The sequence below is a fragment of the Scyliorhinus torazame genome, unplaced genomic scaffold, assembly GCF_047496885.1.
Source record: "Scyliorhinus torazame isolate Kashiwa2021f unplaced genomic scaffold, sScyTor2.1 scaffold_211, whole genome shotgun sequence".
Lineage (NCBI taxonomy): Eukaryota > Metazoa > Chordata > Chondrichthyes > Carcharhiniformes > Scyliorhinidae > Scyliorhinus > Scyliorhinus torazame.
The window spans coordinates 225,492-251,795 of record NW_027307938.1 but is presented as its reverse complement, the minus strand read 5'-3'; the positions used below and the strand labels follow the sequence as shown (position 1 = coordinate 251,795).

Here is a 26,304-nt window from a genome sequence, read left to right as displayed (position 1 = left end):
CCGCTGTCAGTTTCTCCGCGCATGCGCGGGAGCGTCAGCGGCCGCCGAAAGTTTCCCGCGCATGCGCAGTGGGGAGAGTCTCTTCCGCCTCCGCCATGGTGGAGGCCGTAGCGGAGGCGGAAGGGAAAGAGTGCCCCCACGGCACAGGCCCGCCCGCGGATCGGTGGGCCCCGATCGCGGGCCAGGCCACCGTGGGGGCACCCCCCGGGGTCAGATCGCCCCGCGCCCCCCCCCAGGACCCCGGAGCCCGCCCACGCCGCCTGGTCCCGCCGGTAAATACCAGGTTTGATTTACGCCGGCGGGACAGGCAGTTTCTGGGCGGGACTTCGGCCCATCCGGGCCGGAGAATCCAGCGGGGGGTCCCGCCAACCGGCGCGGCTGGATTCCCGCCCCCGCCCAATCTCCGGGAGCGGAGACTTCCGCGGGGGCGGGGGCGGGATTCACGGCGGCCAACGGCCATTCTCCGACCCGGCGGGGGGTCGGAGAATGACGCCCCTGATTTCCGATCACAACAGCTAACAGCACCGCAAGACCTATCCAGGGTCAGCCAGAGCTGTCGATTCCCTTCTGAATTGGCTCTTATCTCGGGGAATTAACGAGACCAGAAATTGGGCCTCCGTCCCTAAGCAGAGCAAATTGTATTCCACAAGCCCCCTGGGGAGAGCGATTAGATCGTTCCCGTGGTTCCGTGGTGCTTACAACGTCCGTCTCCCCAAAGGTCCACTGCTCATATGAGGAGTGGTTGAGGACACTCGATCTGTACTCAATGGAGTTTAGAAAGTCGAGGGGCGGGGCCGGGGCGGGGGGGGGGGGGGGGGAGGCGTATTGAAACTTACAGGACAGTGTGAGGCCTGGGTAGCGTGGACGTGGAGAGAATGTTTCCACTTGTAGGAACAATTAGAAGCAGAGGACACCATCTCCGACTAAAGGGACGATCCTTTAAAACAGAGATGAGGAAGGATTTCTTCAGCCAGAGGGTGGTGGATCTGTGGAATCCTTGCCGCAGAAGGCTGCGGAGGTCAATTCACTGAGCCTCTATAAGACATAGGTAGGTCATGATTAATAAGGGGATCAGAGGTTATGGTGAGAAGGCAGGAGAATGGGGTTGAGAAAAATATCAGCCATGATTGAATGACGGAGCAGACTCGATGGGCCGACAGGCCTAATTATGTGCTTATATCTTATCGTCTAAGTCAGTTCTCAGTGTTCAAGCCACTGGGTGGGTGGGGAGGGGGGGGGGGGGTAATCGCGCCAGGCCAAGCGGGGCTGGAAAATGGTGAAATTGGTCCTGACGCTGTCTCCCTGCTTCAGCGGTTGTAGGTATTCCCACACCGTCCCCTCCCGTGTTTATGCCATACAAGATACCGTTCCCGTCCATTCCATCATCGTTCCTAGTATCCCCAGTATCACTGTCTCCACAGGTTCAGACGTATAAAGTGTCTCCCGGTTGAACACCTCTGTCCTGCATCCGCCTGCTTCAATACTGCCTCTGGAGATCTGGATTCCTTTGCACTTTCCCGCCAATCTCGGGGAACGCCAAACTAAGGCAGATTATCAACCTGCGGCCCATCAGCAGTTGTACCGATGCCGCTCTGGTCGTAATGTGTGGTGTGTTATGGTGGCTGAAGAAAAAAACATGCCAACCTCGTGTCTACGGGTCGCATGGACTCTTTCTACAATTCCCTCTTGAAAGTCTGCCCTGCTCGTTCCGCCACAATGTTTGAGAAGGTTTGGTCTACGGCGGTTTGGATGTGCTTCACGAAGCGTGAAAATGTCTCGCTAGTAAATCTTTATCCATTATCTCCAGGATGCTAAGTCTATTAAATGAGAGGCCTACCTTCTCGGTGGCAGCCGTCGAACTGGTGGATGGCTTACGTTGGATGTCTAACCTAAAGGTGGATTTAGCAGTAAGAGAAGGACAGAGTTCTTCTCTGAAATTGGCTCTGGGGCGCACACACACCGCCCGTCACTCTCCTCAATAAATTCACTTATTTTTTATAAAACATCTTACTTAAACAAGAGGAAGCAAGTTGTAACATGGTAAGTGTACTGGAAAGTGCACTTGGAACCAAATTGTGGCTAAACTAGCAAAGCACCTCCCTTACACTGAGGAAATACCCGTGCAATTCGGGTCATTTTGAACCTTAAAGCTAGCCTAATTAATTATTAAATCCTAACTATATTAATTTCACTTATACCACAACCTTAAACTAAAACATTCTTCACCCTTAAGTATGGGCGACAGAACAAGGACCATAGCGCAATAGCTTATGTACCACAAGGGAATGCTGAAAAAGAAATGAAACAAATAATTAAAGTACTAAAAAGCAGAGGTTAACCCTCGTACCCTTTGCATCATGATTTAATTAGAAAAATTAGGCGAAGAGACCTTGGGCGAAATTCTCCCCCAACGGCGGGATGCCCGCCGACTGGCGCCAAAGCCGGCGCCAATCAGACGGGCATCGCGCCGGCAAAAAGGTGCAGAAGTCTCCGCATCTTTGGCGGCCGAGCCCCAACATTGAGGGGCTAGGCCGACGCCGGAGGGATTTCCGCCCCGCCAGCTGGCGGAAATGGCGTTTGTTGCCCCGCCAGCTGGCGCGGAAATGCGGCGCATGCGCGGGAGCGTCAGCGGCCGCTGTCAGTTTCCCAGCGCATGCGCGGGAGCGTCAGCGGCCGCTGTCAGTTTCCCGCGCATGCGCAGTGGGGAGAGTCTCTTCCGCCTCCGCCATGGTGGAGGCCGTAGCGGAGGCGGAAGGGAACGAGTGCCCCCACGGCACAGGCCCGCCCGCGGATCGGTGGGCCCCGATCGCGGGCCAGGCCACCGTGGGGGCACCGCCCGAGGTCAGATCGCCCCGCGCCCCCCCCCCCAGGACCCCGGAGCCCGCCCACGCCGCCTGGTCCCGCCGGTAAATACCAGGTTTGATTTACGTCGGCGGGACAGGCAATTCCTGGGCGGGACTTCGGCCCATCCGGGCCGGAAAATCCAGCGGGGGGTCCCGCCAACTGGCGCGGCCAGATTCCCGCCCCCGCCCAATCTCCGGGAGCGGAGACTTCGGCGGGGGCGGGATTCACGGCGGCCAACGGCCATTCTCCGACCCGGCGGGGGGTCGGAGAATGACGCCCCTTAAGTCTACCCCCCCGAAACTAAACGAGCTACCTCGAAGCAGCACAATAGAGCTAACCCATCTCTGTGGCAAAAGAGTGGGAAGACTTCCAGGTAGTGGTGACAAGCCTACCGAGTTTAGTGATAGCTGGTTACCCAAGAAAAGAACTTTAATTCTGCATTAATTTCCTTTCTACTGAATAAGAACTTTCTTATCAAAGTTAAACATAGAAATTAATAGTTATTTAGAAGAGGAACAGCCCTTCTAAATTAAGATACAACTTTTTAAGGTGGTTAATGATCATAGTTATTGAGGTTTTTTCTTAAGTGGGCCTAAAAGCAGCCACCTATTAAGAAAGCGTCACAGCTCTAGTTTTATAAAAACCCATAATTTAGATATTTACTCAAAACCCCCTTAACCCTATTGGTTTTTTTTTATAAGAATATAAAATAACTTTTGTTAAAATGAGTAATAGGAGGATAAACCTCTCCTGACACAAGTGGATGTCAGAAAGAGTTAAATCACTGATAATTAAACGATCCCAGACTGAGACCATCATAATTTTATTTCTTAACTAGAAAAGCCTATTTTACCATTCGTTAACCCTACACAGGAATGTCTTAAGGAAAGATTAAAAGAAAGTAAAGGAACTCGGCAAACATAAACTCCGCCTGTTTACCAAAAACATCGCCTCTTGCCCCCTATAAGAGGTCCCGCCTGCCCTGTGACAATGTTCAACGGCCGCGTTATTTTGACCGTGCAAAGGTAGCGTAATCACTTGTCTTTTAAATGAAGACCTGTATGAAAGGCACCACGAGAGTTTAACTGTCTCTACTTTCTAATCAATGAAATTGATCTACTCGTGCAGAAGCGAGTATAACATCATTAGACGAGAAGACCCTATGGAGCTTCAAATACATAAATTAATTATGTAAATATTAATAATCCAAGGACATAAACAAAAAATATAATACTTCTAATTTAACTATTTTTGGTTGGGGTGACCAAGGGGAAAAATAAATCCCCCTTATCGACTGAGTACTCAAGTACTTAAAAGTTAGAATTACAATTCTAACCGATAAAATTTTTATCGAAAAATGACCCAGCATTTCCTGATCAATGAACCAAGTTACCCTAGGGATAACAGCGGAATCCTTTTTCAGAGTTCCTATCGACAAAAGGGTTTACGACCTCGATGTTGGATCAGGACATCCTAATGGTGCAACCGCTATTAAGGGTTCGTTTGTTGAACGATTAATAGTCCTACGTGATCTGAGTTCAGACCAGAGAAATCCAGGCCAGTTTCTATCTATGAATTTATTTTTCCTAGTACGAAATGACCGGAGAAATGGGGCCAATACTATTGGCACGCCCCATTTTCATCTATTGAACCAAACTAAAATAGATAAGAAAAGATTATCTATTGCCCAAGAAAAGGATTGTTGAGGTGGCAGAGCCTGGTAAGTGCAAAAGACCTAAGTCCTTTAATTCAGAGGTTCAAATCCTCTTCTCAACTACGCTCCAGTCCACAATACTCTATTTAATTAACCCTCTTGCCTATATTATCCCTGTTCTCCTTGCTACAGCCTTCCTTACCTTAATTGAACGAAAAATTCTCGGCTACATGCAATTCCGCAAGGGCCCGAATATTGTAGGCCCCTACGGCCTCCTTCAACCCATTGCTGATGGGTTAAAATTATTTATTAAAGAGCCCATTCGCCCCTCAGCATCCTCCCCCTTCCTATTTTTAATTACCCCAACAGTAGCCCTAGCCCTTTTAATATGAATACCACTCCCCCTCCCTCACTCTATTATTAACCTTAATTTAGGTTTCCTATTTATTCTAGCAATCTCAAGCCTAACCGTATATACCATCTTAGGCTCCGGATGAGCATCTAATTCGAAATACGCCCTAATAGGGGCACTACGAGCCGTAGCACAAACTATCTCTTATGAGGTTAGCTTGGGCTTAATCCTCCTTTCAATAATCATCTTCGCTGGAGGCTTTACCCTACATACCTTTAATCTTGCTCAAGAAACAATTTGACTTTTAATTCCAGGATGACCATTAGCCCTAATATGATACATTTCAACACTCGCAGAAACCAACCGAGCACCATTCGACTTAACTGAGGGGGAATCAGAATTAGTTTCCGGGTTCAATATTGAATATGCAGGGGGACCCTTTGCTCTATTTTTCCTTGCTGAATATACAAACATTTTACTAATAAATACCCTTTCCGTCATTCTATTTATAGGAACCTCCTATAATCCCCTCATACCACAAATCTCCTCATTTAGCCTAATAATTAAAGCCACAATACTCACCGTATTTTTCTTATGAATCCGAGCATAGATTCCGGTATGATCAACTTATACACTTAGTATGAAAAAATTTCTTGCCATTAACCTTAGCAATTATTTTATGACATATAGCCCTACCCCTTGCCACAACAAGTCTACCCCCCTAACCTAATCAGGAAGCGTGCCTGAACAAAGGGCCACTTTGATAGAGTGGATAATGAAAGTTAAAATCTTTCCTCTTCCTCCTAGAAAAATAGGGCTTGAACCCATATCTTAGAGATCAAAACTCTATGTACTTCCTATTATACCATTCCTAAGTAAAGTCAGCTAATTAAAGCTTTTGGGCCCATACCCCAGCCATGGTGGTTAAATTCCTTCCTTTACTAATGAATCCAACCATACTAACCATTATTATTTCAAGCCTAGGGCTCGGGACCACTTTTAACATTCATTGGGTCCCATTGATTATTAGTCTGAATAGGACTAGAAATTAATACTCTAGCTATTATTCCCCTTATAATTCGTCAACATCACCCCCGAGCAGTAGAAGCCACCACAAAATACTTCATCACCCAAGCAACTGCCTCAGCTTTATTTTTGTTTGCTAGTGTCACAAACGCTTGAACTTCAGGAGAATGAAGTTTAATTGAATGAATTAATCCCACCTCCGCCACACTAGCAACAGCAGCACTAGCCTTAAAGATTGGTCTTGCCCCCCTCCACTTCTGATTACCAGAAGTTCTTCAAGGATTAGATCTAACTACAGGCCTTATCCTGTCAACTTGACAAAAACTTGCCCCATTCGCTATTCTCCTTCAACTATCACCTTTATTAAATCCTAACCTCCTACTCTTATTTGGCGTAACATCAACAATTGTGGGTGGATGAGGGGGTCTTAACCAAACACAACTGCGAAAAATTCTAGCCTACTCATCAATCGCCAACTTAGGTTGAATAATTACAATTCTACATTATTCACCTGGTTTAACCCTATTAAATCTGATCCTTTACATATTTATAACACTTACAACATTCCTCTTATTTAAAATGCTTAACTCAACAGAAATTAACTCCATTTCCTCTTCCTCCTTAAAATCCCCCCTATTATCAGTCATTGCCTTAATAACCCTTCTCTCATTAGGTGGTTTACCTATCAGGCTTTATACCCAAATGATTAACTTTACAAGAATTAACAAAACAGAACCTAATTATCCCAGCCACAGCTATAGCTTTAATAACCCTCCTCAGTTTATTTTATATCCGCCTATGTTATGCTACCACATTAACTTATGTCCCCGGTCCCATTAATATATTATCTACATGACGAACAAAATCTTATGCCCCCGCCTTAATTTTATTAATATCCGCCTCCATCTCCATATTCCTCCTCCCAATAACTGCCCTAATTCTTATACTTTTAACATAAGAAATTTAGGTTAATTAGACCAAAAGCCTTCAAAGCTTTAAATAGGGGTGAAACCCCTCTAATTTCTGCTAAGATTTGCAAGACTTTATCTCACATCTTCTGAATGCAACCCAGATGCTTTTATTAAGCTAAAATCTTCTAGATAAATAGGCCTCGATCCTATGAAAGTCTTAGTTAACAGCTAAGCGTTTAATCCAACGAAATTTTATCTAACTTTCTCCCGCCGTCATACCGGTAGGGCGGGAGAAAGCCCCGGGAGAATTTAGTCTCCTGCTTTGGATTTGCAATCCAACATAAAAAAATACTGCAGAGCTGTGATAAGAAGGGGAATTTAACCTCTATGCACGGAGCTACAATCCGCCGCTTGACTCTCAGCCATCTTACCTGTGGCAATTAATCGTTGACTCTTTTCTACTAACCACAAAGACATCGGTACCCTATATTTAATCTTTGGTGCATGAGCAGGCATAGTTGGGACAGCTTTGTCTTCTTATCCGAGCTGAACTCGGGCAACCGGGTTCACTCTTGGGTGATGATCAGATTTATAATGTAATCGTGACAGCCCATGCCTTTGTAATAATTTTCTTTATAGTTATGCCAGTAATAATTGGTGGGTTTGGAAACTGATTAGTACCATTAATAATTGGTGCACCAGACATAGCTTTTCCTCGTATAAATAATATAAGCTTTTGATTGCTTCCTCCTTCCTTCCTTCTTCTACCGGCTTCAGCTGGAGTAGAAGCTGGTGCAGGGACTGGATGAACAGTTTATCCCCCATTAGCTGGTAATATAGCCCATGCCGGAGCATCCGTTGATTTAACCATCTTCTCTCTTCACTTAGCTGGCATTTCATCAATTTTGGCCTCAATTAATTTTATTACAACTATTATTAATATAAAACCCCCAGCTGTCTCACAATACCAAACTCCCTTATTTGTATGATCTATTCTTGTAACGACTGTTCTTCTTCTTCTATCTCTCCCTGTCCTTGCAGCCGGGATTACAATGCTATTAACAGACCGAAATCTTAATACAACATTCTTTGATCCTGCAGGAGGTGGAGACCCAATGCTTTATCAACATTTATTCTGATTTTTTGGTCATCCAGAAGTCTACATCTTAATTTTACCTGGGTTCGGCATAATCTCCCATGTAGTAGCCTACTATTCAGGTAAAAAAGAACCCTTTGGTTATATAGGAATAGTTTGAGCAATAATAGCAATTGGGCTACTTGGTTTTATTGTCTGAGCTCACCACATATTTACAGTAGGAATAGATGTAGATACACGAGCTTACTTTACCTCAGCAACAATAATTATTGCTATTCCAACAGGTGTTAAAGTATTTAGCTGACTAGCAACACTTCATGGGGGATCTATCAAACGAGAAACACCCTTATTATGAGCACTTGGGTTTATTTTCTTATTTACTGTTGGAGGACTAACAGGGATTGTTTTAGCTAATTCCTCTTTAGATATTGTTCTTCATGACACCTACTACGTAGTAGCCCATTTCCACTATGTTCTTTCCATAGGAGCAGTTTTTGCTATTATAGCAGGTTTTATTCATTGATTTCCTTTAATATCAGGCTTTACCCTTCACTCGACTTGAACAAAAATCCAATTTATAATTATATTTATTGGAGTAAATTTAACCTTCTTCCCACAACATTTCCTAGGCCTAGCAGGAATGCCACAACGTTATTCTGACTACCCAGATGCATATGCCCTATGAAACACAGTCTCATCAATCGGCTCTTTAATTTCCCTTGTAGCCGTAATTATATTACTATTTATTATCTGAGAAGCCTTTGCTTCAAAACGAGAAGTGTTATCCATTGAACTCCCTAACGCAAATGTAGAATGACTTCATGGTTGTCCACCCCCCTACCACACCTACGAAGAACCAGCATTTGTACAAATCCAACGATCATTTTAACAAGAAAGGAAGGAATTGAACCCCCATAAGTTGGTTTCAAGCCAACTACATAACCACTCTGCCACTTTCTTTATAAGATTCTAGTAAAACATATCACACTGCCTTGTCGAGGCAGAATTGTGAGTTTAAACCTCGCGCATCTTAATTAATAATGGCACACCCCTCACAATTAGGATTTCAAGATGCAGCCTCCCCAGTTATGGAAGAACTTAATCACTTTCACGACCACACATTAATAATTGTATTTTTAATTAGCACCTTAGTCCTCTATATTATTACAGCAATAGTTTCGACTAAACTCACAAATAAATATATTCTTGATTCTCAAGAAATCGAAATTGTCTGGACTATTCTCCCTGCTATTATTCTTATCATAATTGCTCTACCATCCTTGCGGATTCTATACCTCATAGATGAAATCAATGACCCTCACTTAACTATTAAAGCTATAGGCCATCACTGATATTGAAGCTACGAATATACAGATTATGAAGACTTGGGCTTTAACTCTTATATAATTCAAACACAAGACTTCGCCCCGGGTCAATTTCGTTTATTAGAAACAGATCATCGAATAGTTGTACGTATAGAATCCCCCATCCGAGTTCTAGTATCAGCAGAAGATGTCCTTCATGCATGAGCTGTTCCAGCCCTCGGAGTAAAGATAGCTGCTGTCCCTGGACGGCTTAATCAAACCGCCTTTATTATTTCTCGCCCGGGTGTTTACTGCGGCCAATGTTCTGAAATTTGTGGGGCTAACCATAGTTTTATACACATTGTTGTAGAAGCAGTTCCCCTTGAACACTTCGAAACCTGATCTTCATTAATATTAGAAGAAGCTTCACTAAGAAGCTAAACCGGGCCAAGCATTAGCCTTTTAAGCTAAATATTGGTGATTCCCTACCACCCTTCGTGATATGCCTCAATTAAATCCTAGCCCTTGATTTATTATTCTCTTATTTTCATGAGTTATTTTCGTAACCATTCTCCCAAATAAAGTGATAAACCACTTATTTAATAATGAACCTACCTTGAAAAGTACAGAAAAATCTAAACCAGCCCCCTGAAACTGACCATGATTATAAGCTTTTTTGATCAATTCTTAAGTCCCTCTCTTCTAGGAATTCCACTAATTGCCCTAGCTATTTCACTCCCATGATTAATTTTCCCCACCCCAACTTCTCGATGATTAAATAACCGACTATTGACTCTTCAAGCATGATTTATTCACCGATTTATTTATCAGCTTATACAACCTATAAATTTCGGAGGTCATAAATGAGCTATTTTATTTACAGCCCTAATATTATTCTTAATTACCATCAATCTTCTAGGACTCCTCCCTTACACTTTACCCCTACAACCCAACTTTCCATTAATATAGCTTTTGCCTTACCTTTGTGATTTACAACTGTATTAATTGGCATACTTAATCAACCAACCATTGCTCTCGGACACTTATTACCTGAAGGTACACCAACTCCTTTAGTACCAGTATTAATTATTATCGAAACTATCAGCTTATTTATTCGACCATTAGCTTTAGGAGTCCGATTAACAGCCAATTTAACAGCTGGTCACCTTCTTATACAATTAATCGCAACTGCAGCCTTTGTACTTTTAACTATAATGCCAACCGTAGCTATATTAACCTCTCTCGTACTGCTCTTATTAACTATTTTGGAAGTAGCTGTAGCAATGATTCAAGCATATGTATTTGTTCTCCTTTTAAGCCTATATCTACAAGAAAATGTATAATGGCTCACCAAGCACATGCATATCACATAGTTGACCCAAGCCCATGACCATTAACCGGAGCTACCGCTGCTCTTCTTATAACATCAGGCCTAGCCATCTGATTTCACTTTCACACATTACTCCTCCTTGACTTAGGACTTACCCTCCTTCTCCTCACCATAATCCAATGATGACGAGATATTATTCGTGAGGGCACATTTCAAGGACATCATTCACCTCCTGTCCAAAAAGGGCTCCGTTACGGAATAATTCTTTTTATTGTATCAGAAGTGTTTTTCTTTCTAGGCTTTTTCTGAGCCTTTTACCATTCAAGTTTAGCCCCTACCCCTGAATTAGGGGGGTGTTGACCACCCACTGGAATTAGTCCACTAGACCCATTCGAAGTACCACTTCTAAATACTGCAGTGCTTCTAGCCTCAGGAGTAACCGTAACTTGGGCCCACCATAGTTTAATAGGGGGGAACCGAAAAGAAACTATTCAAGCACTTAGCCTAACTATTATCTTAGGTGTTTATTTTACAGCCCTTCAAGCCATAGAATATTATGAAGCGCCCTTTACCATCGCTGATGGGGTGTATGGAACAACATTCTTCGTAGCCACAGGCTTTCATGGCCTCCATGTTATCATTGGCACAACATTCTTAGCAGTTTGTCTTCTACGACAAGTCCAATATCATTTTACATCTGAACATCATTTTGGCTTTGAAGCTGCCGCATGATACTGACATTTTGTTGATGTAGTATGGTTATTCCTCTATGTGTCTATTTATTGATGAGGCTCATAATTACTTTTCTAGTATAAATTAGTACAAGTGATTTCCAATTACTTAATCTTGGTTAAAACCCAAGGAAAAGTAATGAGCCTCATCATGTTTTGTGTCGCAATCACGGCCCTGGTTTCCCTAATCCTTGCTTTTATTGCATTTTGACTTCCATCATTAAAACCTGATAACGAAAAATTGTCTCCATATGAATGTGGTTTTGACCCATTAGGTAGCGCACGCCTACCATTCTCCCTACGATTCTTTCTTGTAGCCATCCTCTTCCTACTTTTTGACTTAGAAATTGCCCTTCTTCTCCCCCTTCCATGAGGAAATCAACTATTTTCACCATTCTCCACAATATTTTGAACGGCAATTATTCTAGTTCTTCTTACCTTCTTACCTTGAATGACTTCAAGGAGGACTGGAATGAGCAGAATAAGTGTTTAGTCCAAAATTAAGACCACTAATTTCGGCTTAGTAAATTATGGTGAGAGTCCATAAACACTTTATGTCCTCAATATATTTTAGCTTCAGTTCAGCATTGAAACTGGGCCTGATAGGCCTCGCATTTAACCGCTCACACCTCTTATCCGCACTCTTATGTTTAGAAGGAATAATACTAACCCTCTTTGTTGCTACCGCAACCTGATCCTTAATATTGAATTCTACTTCTAGTTCAATTTGACCTATGATTCTCCTTACTTTCTCAGCCTGCGAAGCTAGTGCAGGACTAGCAATCCTAGTCGCAGCCTCACGCTCACACGGCTCTGACAATTTACAAAATCTAAATCTTCTTCAATGCTAAAAATTTTAATTCCAACAATTATGCTTTTCCCAACCACCTGATTTTTGAATAAAAAATGATTATTTGCAAATTTTGATTTTTGCTGCTCAGTTTAACATATATATGACATAGCCCACATACCTTAATATATACATAATACCCTCATTCATATATCAACTTTAATAGACTATCCCCTACTAGTATCATATATCTATGCTTAGTCCCCATTAATCTATAATCCACTATATCATTACATACTATGTTTAATACACATTAAGTTACTGCCAACTATATCATTACATTAAATATTTAACCCTCATTCATATATGATCAAAATTTCCATTCCATTATATTATTCATTTAACCCTCATTTACTTAATTATAATTAATGAGGGCTGGATAGAAACCCGTATCTCCCTATTTAATGGAAAAAATTGTTCGGTTTGTGGCACATTACTGATTAATCCCCACTAATTGATCAAATCTGGCATCTGATTAATGCTCGATATACATATCACCCTTAACTGCATCAAACTGGTATTACGCTCGCTCCCTTTAATGACACATAATCCTTGACTGTCTCAAGATTTATCTCCCTCCCAGCTTTTTTTTTTCGGTATGATTGTCAAAAGACCATATCTGAAAGGAATAGAGATAATGACGTCATATATGTCACGTTTCGATTTTTTTGATTAGTGTAACTATGGTTTAAGGAAAACATACTATTAATCCACAAAAAATCCACCTCCGTAATTAATTAGTGCAGGTTGGTATATCATTATATGGGGCATAAAGCTATATATCTGGCATAATTGATCATTATTATATTCTCCCCGGCTTTGAGAGAAAAAGAAAAAATAAAATTTCAAAACCTTTTTTTTGGTAAAAAACCCTTAATATACACGGACACCTCGAAAAACCCCGAAAACGAGGGCCGACATATATTATTTTACTAAGCATGTGGAAAAATCACTGTATAGTGTTATAATGTGATGCTAACGTAGCTTAATTTAAAGCATGGCACTGAAGATGCTAAGATGGGAAATAAAATTTTCCGTGGGCCCGTTAGGTTTGGTCCTGACCTGAGTGTTAATTATAACTAAAATTATACATGCAAGTTTCAGCATCCCCGTGAGAATGCCCCAAGTATTCTATTAAATAATTAGGAGCGGGCATCAGGCACACGTCACGTGGCCCAAGGCGCCTTGCTAAGCCACACCCCCAAGGGACTTCAGCAGTAATAAACATTGATAACATAAGCGAAAGCATGAATCAGTTAAAGTCGATAGAGTTGGTAAATCTCGTGCCAGCCACCGCGGTTATGCGAGTAACTCATAGTAACATTTCCCGGCGTAAAGTGTGATTTAAGGATTAATCTCCAATTAAATACAGTTATGAACTCATCAAGCTGTTATACGCACTCATGAACAGAATAATCAACGACGAAAGTGACTCTAAATTACCAGAAATCTTGATGTCACGACAGTTGGGCCCCAAACTAGGATTAGATACCCTACTATGCCCTACCATAAACTTAGACAATAATCTACTATATTGTCCGCCAGAGTACTACAAGCGCTAGCTTAAAACCCAAAGGACTTGGTGGTGCCCCACACCCACCTAGAGGAGCCTGTTCTATAACCGATAATCCCCGTTAAACCTCACCACTTCTTGCCATTACCGTCTATATACCGCCGTCGTCAGCTCACCCCGTGAGGGTTAAAAAGTAAGCAAAAAGAATTAAACTCCTAAACGTCAGGTCGAGGTGTAGCGAATGAAGTGGGAAGAAATGGGCTACATTTTTTTACCAAAAAACACGAACAGTAAACTGAAAAATTACTGCTGGCCTCAACAGCCTTCTGCGACAAAGCGTTCCACAGCTTCACCACCCTCTGGCTGAATAAATTCCTCCTCATGTCTGTTTTTAAGGATCGTCCTTTTGGTCTGAGATGGTGTCCTCTGATTCTAGTTTTTCCCAGAAATGGAAACATCCTCTCCACGTCCACTCTATCCAGGCCTCGCAGTCACCTGCAAGTTTCAATAAGATCCCCCTCATCCTTCTAAACTCCAACAAGAACAGACCCATATACGTTCCTCATACGACAAGCTCTTCATTCCTGGGATCATTCTTGTGAACCTCCTCTGGGCCCTTTCGAAGGCAAAGCATATTCTTCCTCAGATAAGGGGCCCAAAACTGCTCAATATTCAAAATGGGGTCTGACTAGAACGTTATACACCCTGAGAAGGGCATCCCTGGTCTTGTATTCTCTCCCTCTTGTTATGAATGCTAACATTGCATTTGCCTTCTTAGCTGCCGACTGAACCTGCACATTGACCTTAAGAGAATCGTGAACAAGGACCCCCAAATCCCTTGGTGCTTCTGAATTCCTGAGCATTTCCACATTTAGAAAATAGTCTAGGCCTAAATTTCTCTTTCCAAAGTGCATAACCTCACACTTTTCCACATTGTATTTCATTTGCCACTTCATTGCCAACTCTCCTAGTTTGTCCAAATCCTTCTGCAGCCCCCTTGCTTCCACAATACCATCTGTCTCTCTACAGATCTTCGAACCTGCTGCAAACCTTCTGCCAGATCATTAATGCATGTTGTGGAAAGCTGAGATCCCAGCTCAGACCCCTGAGACACACCACTAGTCACCGGCTGCCATCCTGAAAATGATCACTTTATCCCCACTTTCTGCCTTCTGCCAGTCAGCCAACCCTTTATCCACGCCAGGATCTTACCCTGAACACCATGGGCTCTTAACGTATTTAACAGTCTCCTATGCGGTACCTTGTCAAAGGCCTTCTGAAAATCTAAATAAATCACGCCCACTGTTTCTCCTTTGTCTAACTTCCTTGTTACCTCCTCAAAGAACTCGAACAGATTTGTCAGACATGACCTCCCTTTGACAAAGCCGTGCTGATTCAGTACTTCTTTGCCGTCCAAGTGCTTTGCGATCTCATCTTTAATAACATAATCCAAAATCTTACCAATGACCGAAGTCAGGCTAACTGACCGATGACTTCCCTTGTGAAACAGTGGTGTTACATTAGCCACTTTCCAGTCCTCTGTGACCCTATATGCCTCCTGTGATTCGTGCAAAATCACCACCAATGCCTCCACAATGTCCTCAGCTGTCTCTTTTAGGACACTGAGGTGTCGTCCATCCGGTTCAGGTGACGTATCCACCTTCAGACCTTTCAGTTTCCCCAGAACCTTCTCCTTAGTGATGGTCACAGCACTCACCTCTGCCCCCTGGAGCTCTGACATCCCATTGGTGTCTTCTACCGTGAAGACTGATGCGAAGTAACTATTCAGTTCCTCTGCCATTTCTTTGTTTCCTATTATTACTTCTCCAGCCAAGTTTTCCAGTGGTCCAATATATATTTTTACCTCTCTTTTATCTTTTACTGTTTGAAAGAAACTCTTCCTATCATCTTTCATATTCCGAGCTAACTGCCACTCCTATTTCATCTTCCCTCTCCTTATTGCTGTTTTGCTGTCCTCTGCTCGTTTTTAATTGATTCCCAATCCTCCGGCTTCCCACTAAACGTCGCCACTTTGTATGCTTTTTTATTTTGCTTTTATGCTGTCCTTGACTCCCATCGTCAACCATGGATGTGTGTCCTCCCCTTATCATGATTCCACCTCCTTGGGATGAATTTCTGCTGTGCCTGTCGAATAACGCCCCAAACTCCTGCCATTGCTGTTCCACTGCCTTCCCTGCTAGTCTCCCTTTCCAATCAACTCTGGCCGTCTCCTCCTTCATGTCTTTGTAGTTCCCCTTATTTAATTGTAATACCGCTACATCTGACTCCAGCTTCTCGCTCTCAAATTGCCGGATAAATTCTATTATATTGTGGTCAATGGTCCCTTAGGGTTTCCTCACCCTGAGACCGCTAATCAAGTCTGCCCATTATACATCACCAAATCCAGAATTGACTGTTCCCTTGTGGGCTCAACCACACAATCACATAGAATCACAGGACGCTTCCAGAACATAGGTAGGCCATTCGGCTCATCTTTACTCACTGTATCTCCCAATGAGCATTTCACCATTCTCCCACCTTCTCCGCACAGCCTTGAATATTGCTTTATTTCAGTTCTTTGATGGGAGCGGAGAGTGAACCTATCCCCATCATACACTCGGTAAGAGCATTTCAGGCGACAGGCATTCCCGTGTGGTTAAAATTGTCTTTTGAGTCGGTTTTGCTATTTCTTTCCAATCACTTAAATCTGGGTCCCTTCGTCCACATAATTTCAGGAGTGTGAAAAGTACTCCCCTCTCTCTACACTGCCGAGACCCCTGAATTTTGAATGCATCTATCAAATCTCCCTTCGACGACCTTTTCTCCAAGGAACAGCGTCCCAACTTCTCCAATCCCTCCTCCATGGCACCATTCTAGTGAATCAGTTCTACACTCACCAATGCCTTCACGACTTTCCAAAAACCCAGCATCCAGAACTGGGCACAATCTTGTAGCTGATATCGAACTTGTGGGTTTCAATCGTTAACATTCGGGTCAGTTGTTGTTAATACCGTGAACAGTTTTGGTCCCCTGATCGAAGGGAATATATAATGGTAGTGAAAGTTGTACAAAGATGATTTAACTAGGTTGATCCCGGGAATCCAGGGATTTTCTTTTGAGGAGAAGATTAGTGGATTGGGCCTATTCTCATTGGAAGTCAAAAGAATGAGACGTGAGCTTATTGACAGGTACTTAATTATCAGGGCGCCTGGCAGAGTAAATAATGAGAGGATGTTCCCTCTTGTTTTAGAGTCTAGGACCAAAGTTAGTGGTCGCCCATTTCTGACAGAGGTGAGGAGTAATTTCTTCTCTCAGATGGCAGTGAATCTGTGGAAGTCTTTACAACAGAGAGCTGTAGAGGCTGGGTCGTTGAATATGTCCCCCAGTAATTGACTCTTCTTTTAGTTGGTAGCTTTTGACTACCGACTCAGTCCATCCCCCTCATAAATTTGGAGACTTCTATCAAGTCGCCCCTCAACCTCTGTCGTTCCAGTGACAGCAAACCGAGTTGATTCAACCTCTCCTCATATCCAATGTCCTCCATACCAGGCAACATGCTGGTAAACCTGTTCTGTATCCCCCCCCCCAAAAAAAAAACCTCCACATTCTTCTGGTAGTGTGGCGACCAAAATTGGACACTAAATTCCAAGTGTAGCCTCACTAATGTTTTATACAGCTGCAGCATGACTTGCTAATTTGTATACTCAGTGCCTCGGCCGATGAAGGCAAGCATGCCGTATGCTTCTCGACTACCTTCTGCACCTGCATTGCCACTCTTAGTTTCCTGTGGGCCTGTTCATCCAGATCCCTCTGCCTGTCAATACTCTTGAGGGTTCTGTCGTTTACGGTATATTTCTCATCTGCATTAGACCTTCCATAATGCATTTCCTCACATTTAGAACAGAAAACATAGAACATACAGTGCAGAAGCAGGCCATTCGGCCCATCGATTCTGCACCGACACACTTTCGCACTATCCCTGTAACCCAATTAAACTTCCTAACCTCTTTTTTTGTTCACTAAAGCCAATTTATCATTGCCAATACAGCTAACCTGCAAGTCTTTGGACTCTGGGAGGAAACCGATGCACCCGGAGGAAACCCACGCAGACACGGGGGAGGACGCGCAGACTCCGCACAGACAGTGACCCAGCAGGGAATCGAACCTGGGACCCTGGCGCTGTGAAGCCACAGTGCTAGCCACTTGTGCTACCGTGCTGTCCCATTTGTGTGGATTAAACTCCATTCGCCATCATTCTGCCCAAGTCTCCAATCGATCTACATCCAGCTGTAACCTTTGACGAAACTCATCGCTATCTGTAATTTCACCAAGCTTTGTGTCATCTGCAAACATACTAATCAGACCAGTTACATTTTCTCATTTATATATCCCAGGATCATTTATATATCCTGCAAACAGAAAAGGTCCGAGCACTGAAACACTGCGGAACACCACTAGTCACATTCCTCCATTCAGAAAATCCTGACCAATACTCCCAAACGAGCTGGCCTGGTGAGATGATCTAGCTGCATCAAGGAATAATTAGAATCGTTATGGATCTTCTATACCAATTAACCATGGAGAAGTTACTCACAATAGAGGCAAACGTTTTGCAATGTCATCTTCTGGGAGAATGACGCACCATGTGTCTGATGGCTCATTCCCCTGGCTTTGAATTTTCAGAAAATACTCAGTCCATTTTGCACGTTGCATTGTAAGTGGGGAAGAGGAGCAGGCCATTCAGAAATTGGAATATCTACAACTATGCTTCAGCTGTGCCTAAACTACACCTACTCATCTTGGTGATCAAAATGGATCTCTATCTGTTTTGAAACTATGGTTTGCCGGCTCCACCACAGCACTCAATGACGATTTGTTTTGGAGACCTTTCCAGAGTTTCACTCTTCTTGCAACTCCTAGCTCGTGAATTTAATATTGTCCCTCAGATCTCTGTCCAACCCTCAGTAGTATAACAACCAATTCTACCTATATTATTGGTAAATGTATTTAATCATCTAGAACACTGCAACTGGAGCAGCACTAACCATTCTATTCATGGAAAATAGAATGTAGAACATTACAGCTCAGTACAGGCCCTTCGGCCCTCGATGTTGCGCTGACCTGTGAAACCACTCTAAAGCCCATCTACACTATTCCCTTATCGTCCATATGTCTATCCAATGACCATTTGAATGCCCTTAGTTTTGGCGAGTCTACTACTGTTGCAGGCAGGGCATTCCACGCCCTTACTACTCTCTGAGTAAAGGACCTACCTCTGATATCTGTCCTATAGCTATGTCCCCTCAATTTAAAGCTATGTCCCCCCCGTGCTAGACATCATCATCTGAGGAAAAAGACTCTCACTGTCCACCCTATCCAATCCTCTGATCATCTAGTATGCCTCAATTAAGTCACCTCTTAACCTTCTTCTCTCCAACGAAAACAGCCTCAAGTCCCTCAGCCTTCCCTCATAAGATCATCCCTCCATAACAGGCAACATTCTGGTAAGTCTCCTCTCCACCCTTTCCAATGCTTCCACGTCCTTCCTATAATGCGGCGACCAGAACTGTACGCAATACTCCAAATACGGCCGCACCAGAGTTTTGTACAGCTGCAACATGACCTCATGGCTCCGAAACTCAATCCCTCTCCCAATAAAACCTAACACACCGTACGCCTTAACAACCCTCTCAACCTGGGTGGCAAATTTCAGGGATGTTTGTACATGGACACCGAGATCTCTATGCTCATCCACACTATCAAGAATCTTACCATTAGCTCAGTACTCTGTCTTCCTGTTATTCCTTCCAAAATGAATCACCTCACACTTTTCCGCATTAAACTCCATTTGCCACCTCTCAGCCCAGCGCTGCAGCTTATCTATGTCCCTCTGTAACTTGTAACATCCTTCCGCACTGCCCACAACTCCACCGACTTTAATGTCATCTACAAATTTACTCACCCATCCTTGTACACACTCCCCAGATCATTTATAAAAATGACAAACAGCAGTGGCCCCAAAACAGATCCTTGTGGTACACCACTAGTAACTGGACTCTAGTCTGAACATTTCCCATCAACCACCACCCTTTGTCTTCTTCCAGCGAGCCAATTTCTGATCCAAACTGCGAAATCACCGTGAATCCCATGCTTCCGTATTTTCTGCAATAGCGTACCGTGGGGAACCTCATCAAACGTTTTACTGAAATCCATATACACCACATCAACTGCTTTACCCTCATCCACCTGTTTGGTCACCTTCTCAAAGAACTCGATAAGGTTTGTGAGGCATGACGTAACCTTCACAAAACCATGTTGACTATCTCTAATCCAACTATTCTTTTCCAGATGATTATACACCCTATCTCTTATAAACCTTTCCAAGACTTTGCCCACAACAGAAGTAAGGCTCACTGGTCTATAGTTACCGGGGTTGTCTCTACTCCCCTTCTTGAACAAGGGGACAACATTTGCTATCCTCCAGTCTTCTGGCACTCTTCCATAGAGATAATAACTCTGTTTGTCCTAGATCTAAGTTTCCACCCTAGCTCCCTGAATTCCTGCCTTACATCCCTATCCCTTTTCCTACCTATGCCGTAGGTACCTATGTGGACCATGACTTGGGGCTGCTCCCCCTCTCCCTTAAGGATCCCGAAAACATGATCCGAGACATCGCGGCCCTGACACCTGGGAGGCAACACACCAACTTCGAGTCTCTCTGGTTCCCACAGAATTTCCTATCTATCCCCCTAACTACGGAGTCTCCAATGACTAATGCTCTACTCCTCTCCCCCCTTCCCTTCTGAGCAACAGGGACAGACTCTGTGCCAGAGGCCTGCACCCAATGGCTTACCCCTGGTAAGCACCCCCCCCCCCCCGCCCCAAACAGTATCTAAATCTGAATACTTGTTGCTAAGAGGAATAACCACAGGGGATCGCTGTACTGACTGCTTCCTCCCAGCCCCTCTCACCGTCACCCATCTATCTTGATTCTTCGGAGTATCTACATCCCTGAAGCTTCTATCTATAACCACCTCTGCCTCCCGAATGATCCGAAGTTCATCCAGCTCCAGCTCCAGTTCCCTAACGCGGTGTCTGAGGAGCTGGAGATGGGTGCACTTCCCACAGGTGAAATCAGCAGGGACACTGATGGCGTCCCTCACCTCAAACATTCTGCAGGAGGAACATTGCACTGCCTCCCCTGCCATCCCCTCTAGATAAAACAAGAAAAAGAAACGAAGAGCTTCTCTGATATTCTCTCAACCCCTTAGGTTAGAGGAGATGAAGGGTGGGGGACACTACAAGTGTAGTGTCTCGGGTTTAGCAACCGCCCAACTTATACACAGGTACGAACAAATCGTCCCAGAAATTCCCACGGCCGACTTCCTGCAGCTGCACAGGTAAGTATTTAAAGTTATTCTTACCTTTCCTACAGGCCCCTGGACACTGCTCCCCTGCCGAAAATCTGGAAGCTGTTTCTCCTGCTAGGTACGTATATAATCATAGTAATACCACACTCGCACTACTCTTTCCCCGTGATCTGTCTGTTACCATGTTCCTTCAATCTGCTGTGCACGGTCACTTTTGTTAATCAATCAATCCTACTGTCTGCTGTTCAGAATGAGATTATCACACAAAGAAACAAACTATGTCTCTCTGTATTACTGGCTTTGTACTTAGATATCTCTGCTACATACCCTCCATCATTGAGGATTGTATGATTTTTGGATGTGGTCCAGGTTACTGAAGATTAGTTTGGGCCCATTGCCAATTTGGATGTACCAAACTCCCGACCGTACACCTCTGAATGATTGTTTTTCATATCCGGGACTTGGACGTCGCTGGTTAGACCAACATTTACTCCCATCCCTTGTTGCCTACAGAAAATTGCCTTCTTAAGACGTTGCAGTCCTTGAAATGTAGGTACAACCTATGGAGAGAGTTACAGCATTTTGCCCCAGTGACAGTGAGGGAAAGGTGATATATTTCCAAGCAAGGGTGGTGAGTAACTTGGAGGGAAACCTCCAGATGCTAGGGTTTCATAAGTGTCTTCTGCTCTTGTACTTCGAGATGGTAGTGGTCGGGGTTTGGATTGCTATAAAAAATGTAATGTGTGATTATGTTTTAAGGAACGAGTGCCTGCCCTGTTGTTAATTTCCATTATTTCTATCCAATAGAGCCAGGTCGCACAACGACCATTGAGACTCTTCCAGAAATTCTGTGGGTCAACGAAAATCTGCTATTAAGATGTCATTTCCCCTTCCCGAAGGATGCAATTTACACATTTTACCGAGAAGGTTTTCGTTTGGGCGAGGCAACAGTTTCGAATGGAAGTGGTACATTTGAAATTCAGCGTGTTTCTGTGGAGGATAAAGGACGTTATCGCTGCGAATTGCACTTTGTTAACTTTCCCAATGGACCCATCTACTCATCAGCATATAAATTTGTGGACATTAAAGGTATGTGCCACTGTACATTAGCAACAAGTAAGAGAAAAAAAGCAAAGTTATTGGGAAAAAAGGAGGAATGTTTGGAAGGAAGAAACTGGGAAAGTGCAAATGGGGATGAACACGACAGTCCAATGTCTTTACCAAGCAGGCTAAATGGCGGGTTGCTTCATTGTTTAACACACACTTCTACCCAAGAGGCGGATGAAGAGGAATGCCCTGGACAGTCGCCAAGGTTTCCCCTTCATCTTCTGAAATATACAACCTTCTAAACACCTGTTTGAAAACATTACCTCTGACCATTGAATGCAGCTATTCGCTTTGTCGTTGGTGCAGAATCGGCGCTGGCCGTCATTCTTAGAATTTGCCCAATTATCCCTCTTCATTAAACGATTGCAAAGGGCTGAATTGCATGATCCACAATAGTTTATCGACAGTATTCCCCTCCTTTGAACAGAGGGATAATCCGTCACCCTTTAGTGAGAACCATGACTGATCTGGAGCTGTACGTTAGGTGAATCGCACATTGGATAGCGCCAGTGTGGTAGTATGCATTAGGGGTCATGTGGGACTGTGAAGCCGTGATGTCATTGGCTGACAGATCCCGGGTCCTGGTTGGCTGTTGGCCCCTAGCGCCGCCCTGAAGGCGGAGTATAAGAACCAGGAGTTCTCCCCCGCAGGCCAGTCTGTTACTGAACTGCGGGGGAACAGTCACGCTTAATAAAGCCTCATCGACTTCACTCTATTCGTCTCTCGGAGTCTTTGTGCGCTACAGCCAGTTTATACGACGCCCCAAGGTACTATCAACACCATGGTGGTTACCAGTGGCAGGACACTGACCTGCGCTAACCATGTCAATACTGTGGCTAAAAGAGGAGATCAGAGGTCAGGAATTGGAAGGGGGCGTGTGGGGGGGTGTAACTCACCTCCTGACTCCGCAAAACTATCTACACGGCAAAAGTCAGGAATGCAATGGAATACTGTCCACTTATAGAACATAGAACAATACAGCGCAGTACAGGCCCTTCGGCCCACGATGTTGCACCGAAACAAAAGCCATCTAACCTACACTATACCTTTATCATCCATATGTTTATCCAGTAAACTTTTAAATGCCCTCAATTTTGGCGAGTTCACTACTGTAGCAGGTAGGGCATTCCATGGCCTCACTACTCTTTGCGTAAAGAACCTACCCCTGACCTCTGTCCTATATCTGTTATCCCTCAGTTTAAGGCTATGTCCCCTCGTGCTAGCCATTTCCATCCGCGGGAGAAGGCTCTCACTGTCCACCCTATCTAACCCTGTGATCATTTTGTATGCCTCTATTAAGTCTCCTCTTAACCTTCTTCTCTCTAACGAAAACAACCTTAAGTCCATCAGCCTTTCCTCATAAGATTTTCCCTCCATACCAGGCAACATCCTGGTAAATCTCCTCTGCACCCGTTCCAAAGCCTCCACGTCCTTCCTATAATGCGGTGACCAGAACTGTACGCAATACTCCAAATGCGGCCGTACCAGAGTTCTGTACAGCTGCAACATGACCTCCTGACTCCGGAACTCAATCCCTCTACCAATAAAGGCCAACACTCCATAGGCCTTCTTCACCACCCTATCAACCTGGGTGGCAACTTTCAAGGATCTATGTACATGGACACCTAGATCTCTCTGCTCATCCACACTTTCAAGAACTTTTCCATTAGCCAAATATTCGACATTCCTGTTTTTCCTTCCAAAGTGAATCACCTCACACTTCTCTACATTAAACTCCATTTGCCACCTCTCAGCCCAGCTCTGCAGCTTATCTATATCCCTCTGTAACCTGCTACTTCCTTCCACACTATCGACAACACCACCGACTTTAGTATCATCTGCAATTTACTCACCCACCCTTCTGCGCCCTCCTCTAGGTCATTGATAAAAATGACAAACAGCAACGGCCCCAGAACAGATCCTTGTGGTACTCCACTTGTGACAGAACTCCATTCTGAACATTTCCCATCAACCACCACCCTCTGTCTTCTTTCAGCTAGCCAATTTCTGATCCACTGCCTGGATGAGTGCAGCTTCAATGACATTGAAGCTCTACAGCATCTAGGAGAATGCAGCCCCGCTTGAATCCCCCCTTCCCCCGCCCCTTCCACAACCATTGAAACCCTCCACTACCGACGCACCGTGGCAGCCGTGTGCACCATCTACAAGATGCAGGAACTCACTGAGTATCCTTAGGCAGTAGCTTCCAAACCCACGACCACCACCATCTAGAAGGACAAGGCATCATATACCGTAGAACCCGACCACCTGGATGTTCCCCTTCAAGTCATTCACCACCCTGACTTGGAAATACATCAACATCCTGGAACTACCTCCCTAACAGTACACCTACTCCCCTCTGCAGAGGTTGAAGAAGGCAGTTCACCACCAACCTCTCAAGGGGAGTTAGGGATGGGCAATAAATGTTGCCCCAGCCAGTGACGTCCATATCACATTAACGGATAAAAAGTACGTTTCAAACACATCGATGAAATAAAATGGCCAAAACCGTCCGTTTCTCACTGTTTCCGAATGCATTCCTGCATAAGAACAACACCACCCCCCCCCCCCCCACCCCCACTCCACCCCTTTTGAACACAGCAACATCTCTTAGGCACATATTTTGGAATACCGAGCGATCATGAACAGTGACCTCCTTTTCCTCTTCAATTTCAGATATTCCAGTGAGGCTGTCTGTAAAACCGGAAACGCCAAAGGATGGCGACACGATAACGCTGAGCTGTGAGTGCAGCGATTCAGATGCCTGTGGGAGCGGACAATATTCATTCTACAGAAACAACAGTCTTCTCAATTCTGATTCGGTCAGTCACAATGACTATCTCATCCCACAAGCCACCGTGATGGATTCTGGACGGTATCATTGTAGCGTTCTCAGCAACAGTTTAACACACACGGCCAAAAGTGTGGAAATGACTGTGAGGAGTGAGTACAAAAACATCTGTTGGTGTTTGGCCAATGGTTGAACAAATATATCTTTGTCCGCGGGCATGGGAAAGATATATGAGAGCTTCCTCCCCAGGGCCTGGTAGTTCATGCGATAATAAATTGGGCGGCTCGTTAGCGCAGTAGTTAGCACTGCTGCATCACAGTTCTAGAAATCAGGGTTCAATTCCGAGCTTGGGAGACGGTCTTTGTAGAGTTGCACGTTCTCCCCGTGCCTGTATCGGTTTCCTCCCACAGTACAAAGATGTGCTGGTTAGGTCGATTAGCCTCATGGATTACTCCTTAGTGCCCATTAATGTGCAGCTCAAATGGGGTTACAAGGATAAGGCAAGGGAATCGGCAGAGGTAGGGCACTCTTCAAGAGGGTCGCTGCAGACTCAGTGGGCCGAATGACCTTCTGCACTGTAGAAAGTCTGTGGTTCTGTGGAAAGAATATAGCAAAAACTGTGAAAGAGGGATACTGATCTGAACTGATATGGCATAATATAAATTGGATCAGCTGTACAACTGGTGAACTGGCCTTGCATTTTCACAGAATGTCCTCTACATGTACAATTACCTCTGATTCTCCACCCATATCGTGTGTGAACTGTGCTGTTGAATTAACCCGAGAGCCTAATGTTGATTCATGCCACTTTCCTATTATTGCTTGGTTTTAAGTTTGCAAACGGTCTTGGCTGCGCAGAGCACGTGGAAAATATAGAATTAAATAACCTCTACAAGCAGAATGAGGCTATTCAGCTGATCGAGTCGGCACCAACTCTAACCCCGTCACCTTTTGGACATTAAGGGACAATTTATCCCGTCCAATTCCTCTAACCTGCACATCCCTGGACTGTGGGTGGAAACCGGAGCACCCGAAGGGAACACACACAGACACGGGCAGAATGTGAAAACTCCACACAGACAGTCACCGAGGCAAGAATGGAACCCTGATCGCTGGCGCTGTGAGACAGCAGTGCTAATCTCTGTGTTGCCCTTAATTCACCTTCATTGATGTGAAAAATAAATACTGTAAAAAAAAAACACACATTGAGACGCAAATCTGACATATTTTCCTCAGAAAATTACACGTTGTGTTTCCGAGTCATTTGATTTGGCGAAACATGTGACTTTATCGAATGATAACACGGTTTCTGGCACTGAAGTAGCTCACTTGCCTATCTATCTAGAAAGCCTATGATCCATTACTCGGACTGTAACACTGCAGGTTACCACAGTTGTGGTGTATATCCATTTTTTAAAAAGCTAT

The 26,304-nt window shown here is 44.2% G+C and overlaps 1 protein-coding gene across 2 annotated transcripts in view; it reads left to right on the top strand.

Moving 5' to 3' along the window:
• Positions 1-26,304, top strand: part of LOC140405772 (Fc receptor-like protein 5) — a 79,264-nt gene that overhangs the window by 33,606 nt on the left and 19,354 nt on the right. For both annotated transcript variants that reach the window (XM_072494206.1, XM_072494208.1), the window contains exons 4-5: positions 21,789-22,070; positions 24,765-25,031. In XM_072494206.1, the coding sequence (XP_072350307.1) occupies positions 21,789-22,070; positions 24,765-25,031 (549 nt within the window). The remainder of the gene's footprint in view (positions 1-21,788; positions 22,071-24,764; positions 25,032-26,304) is intronic.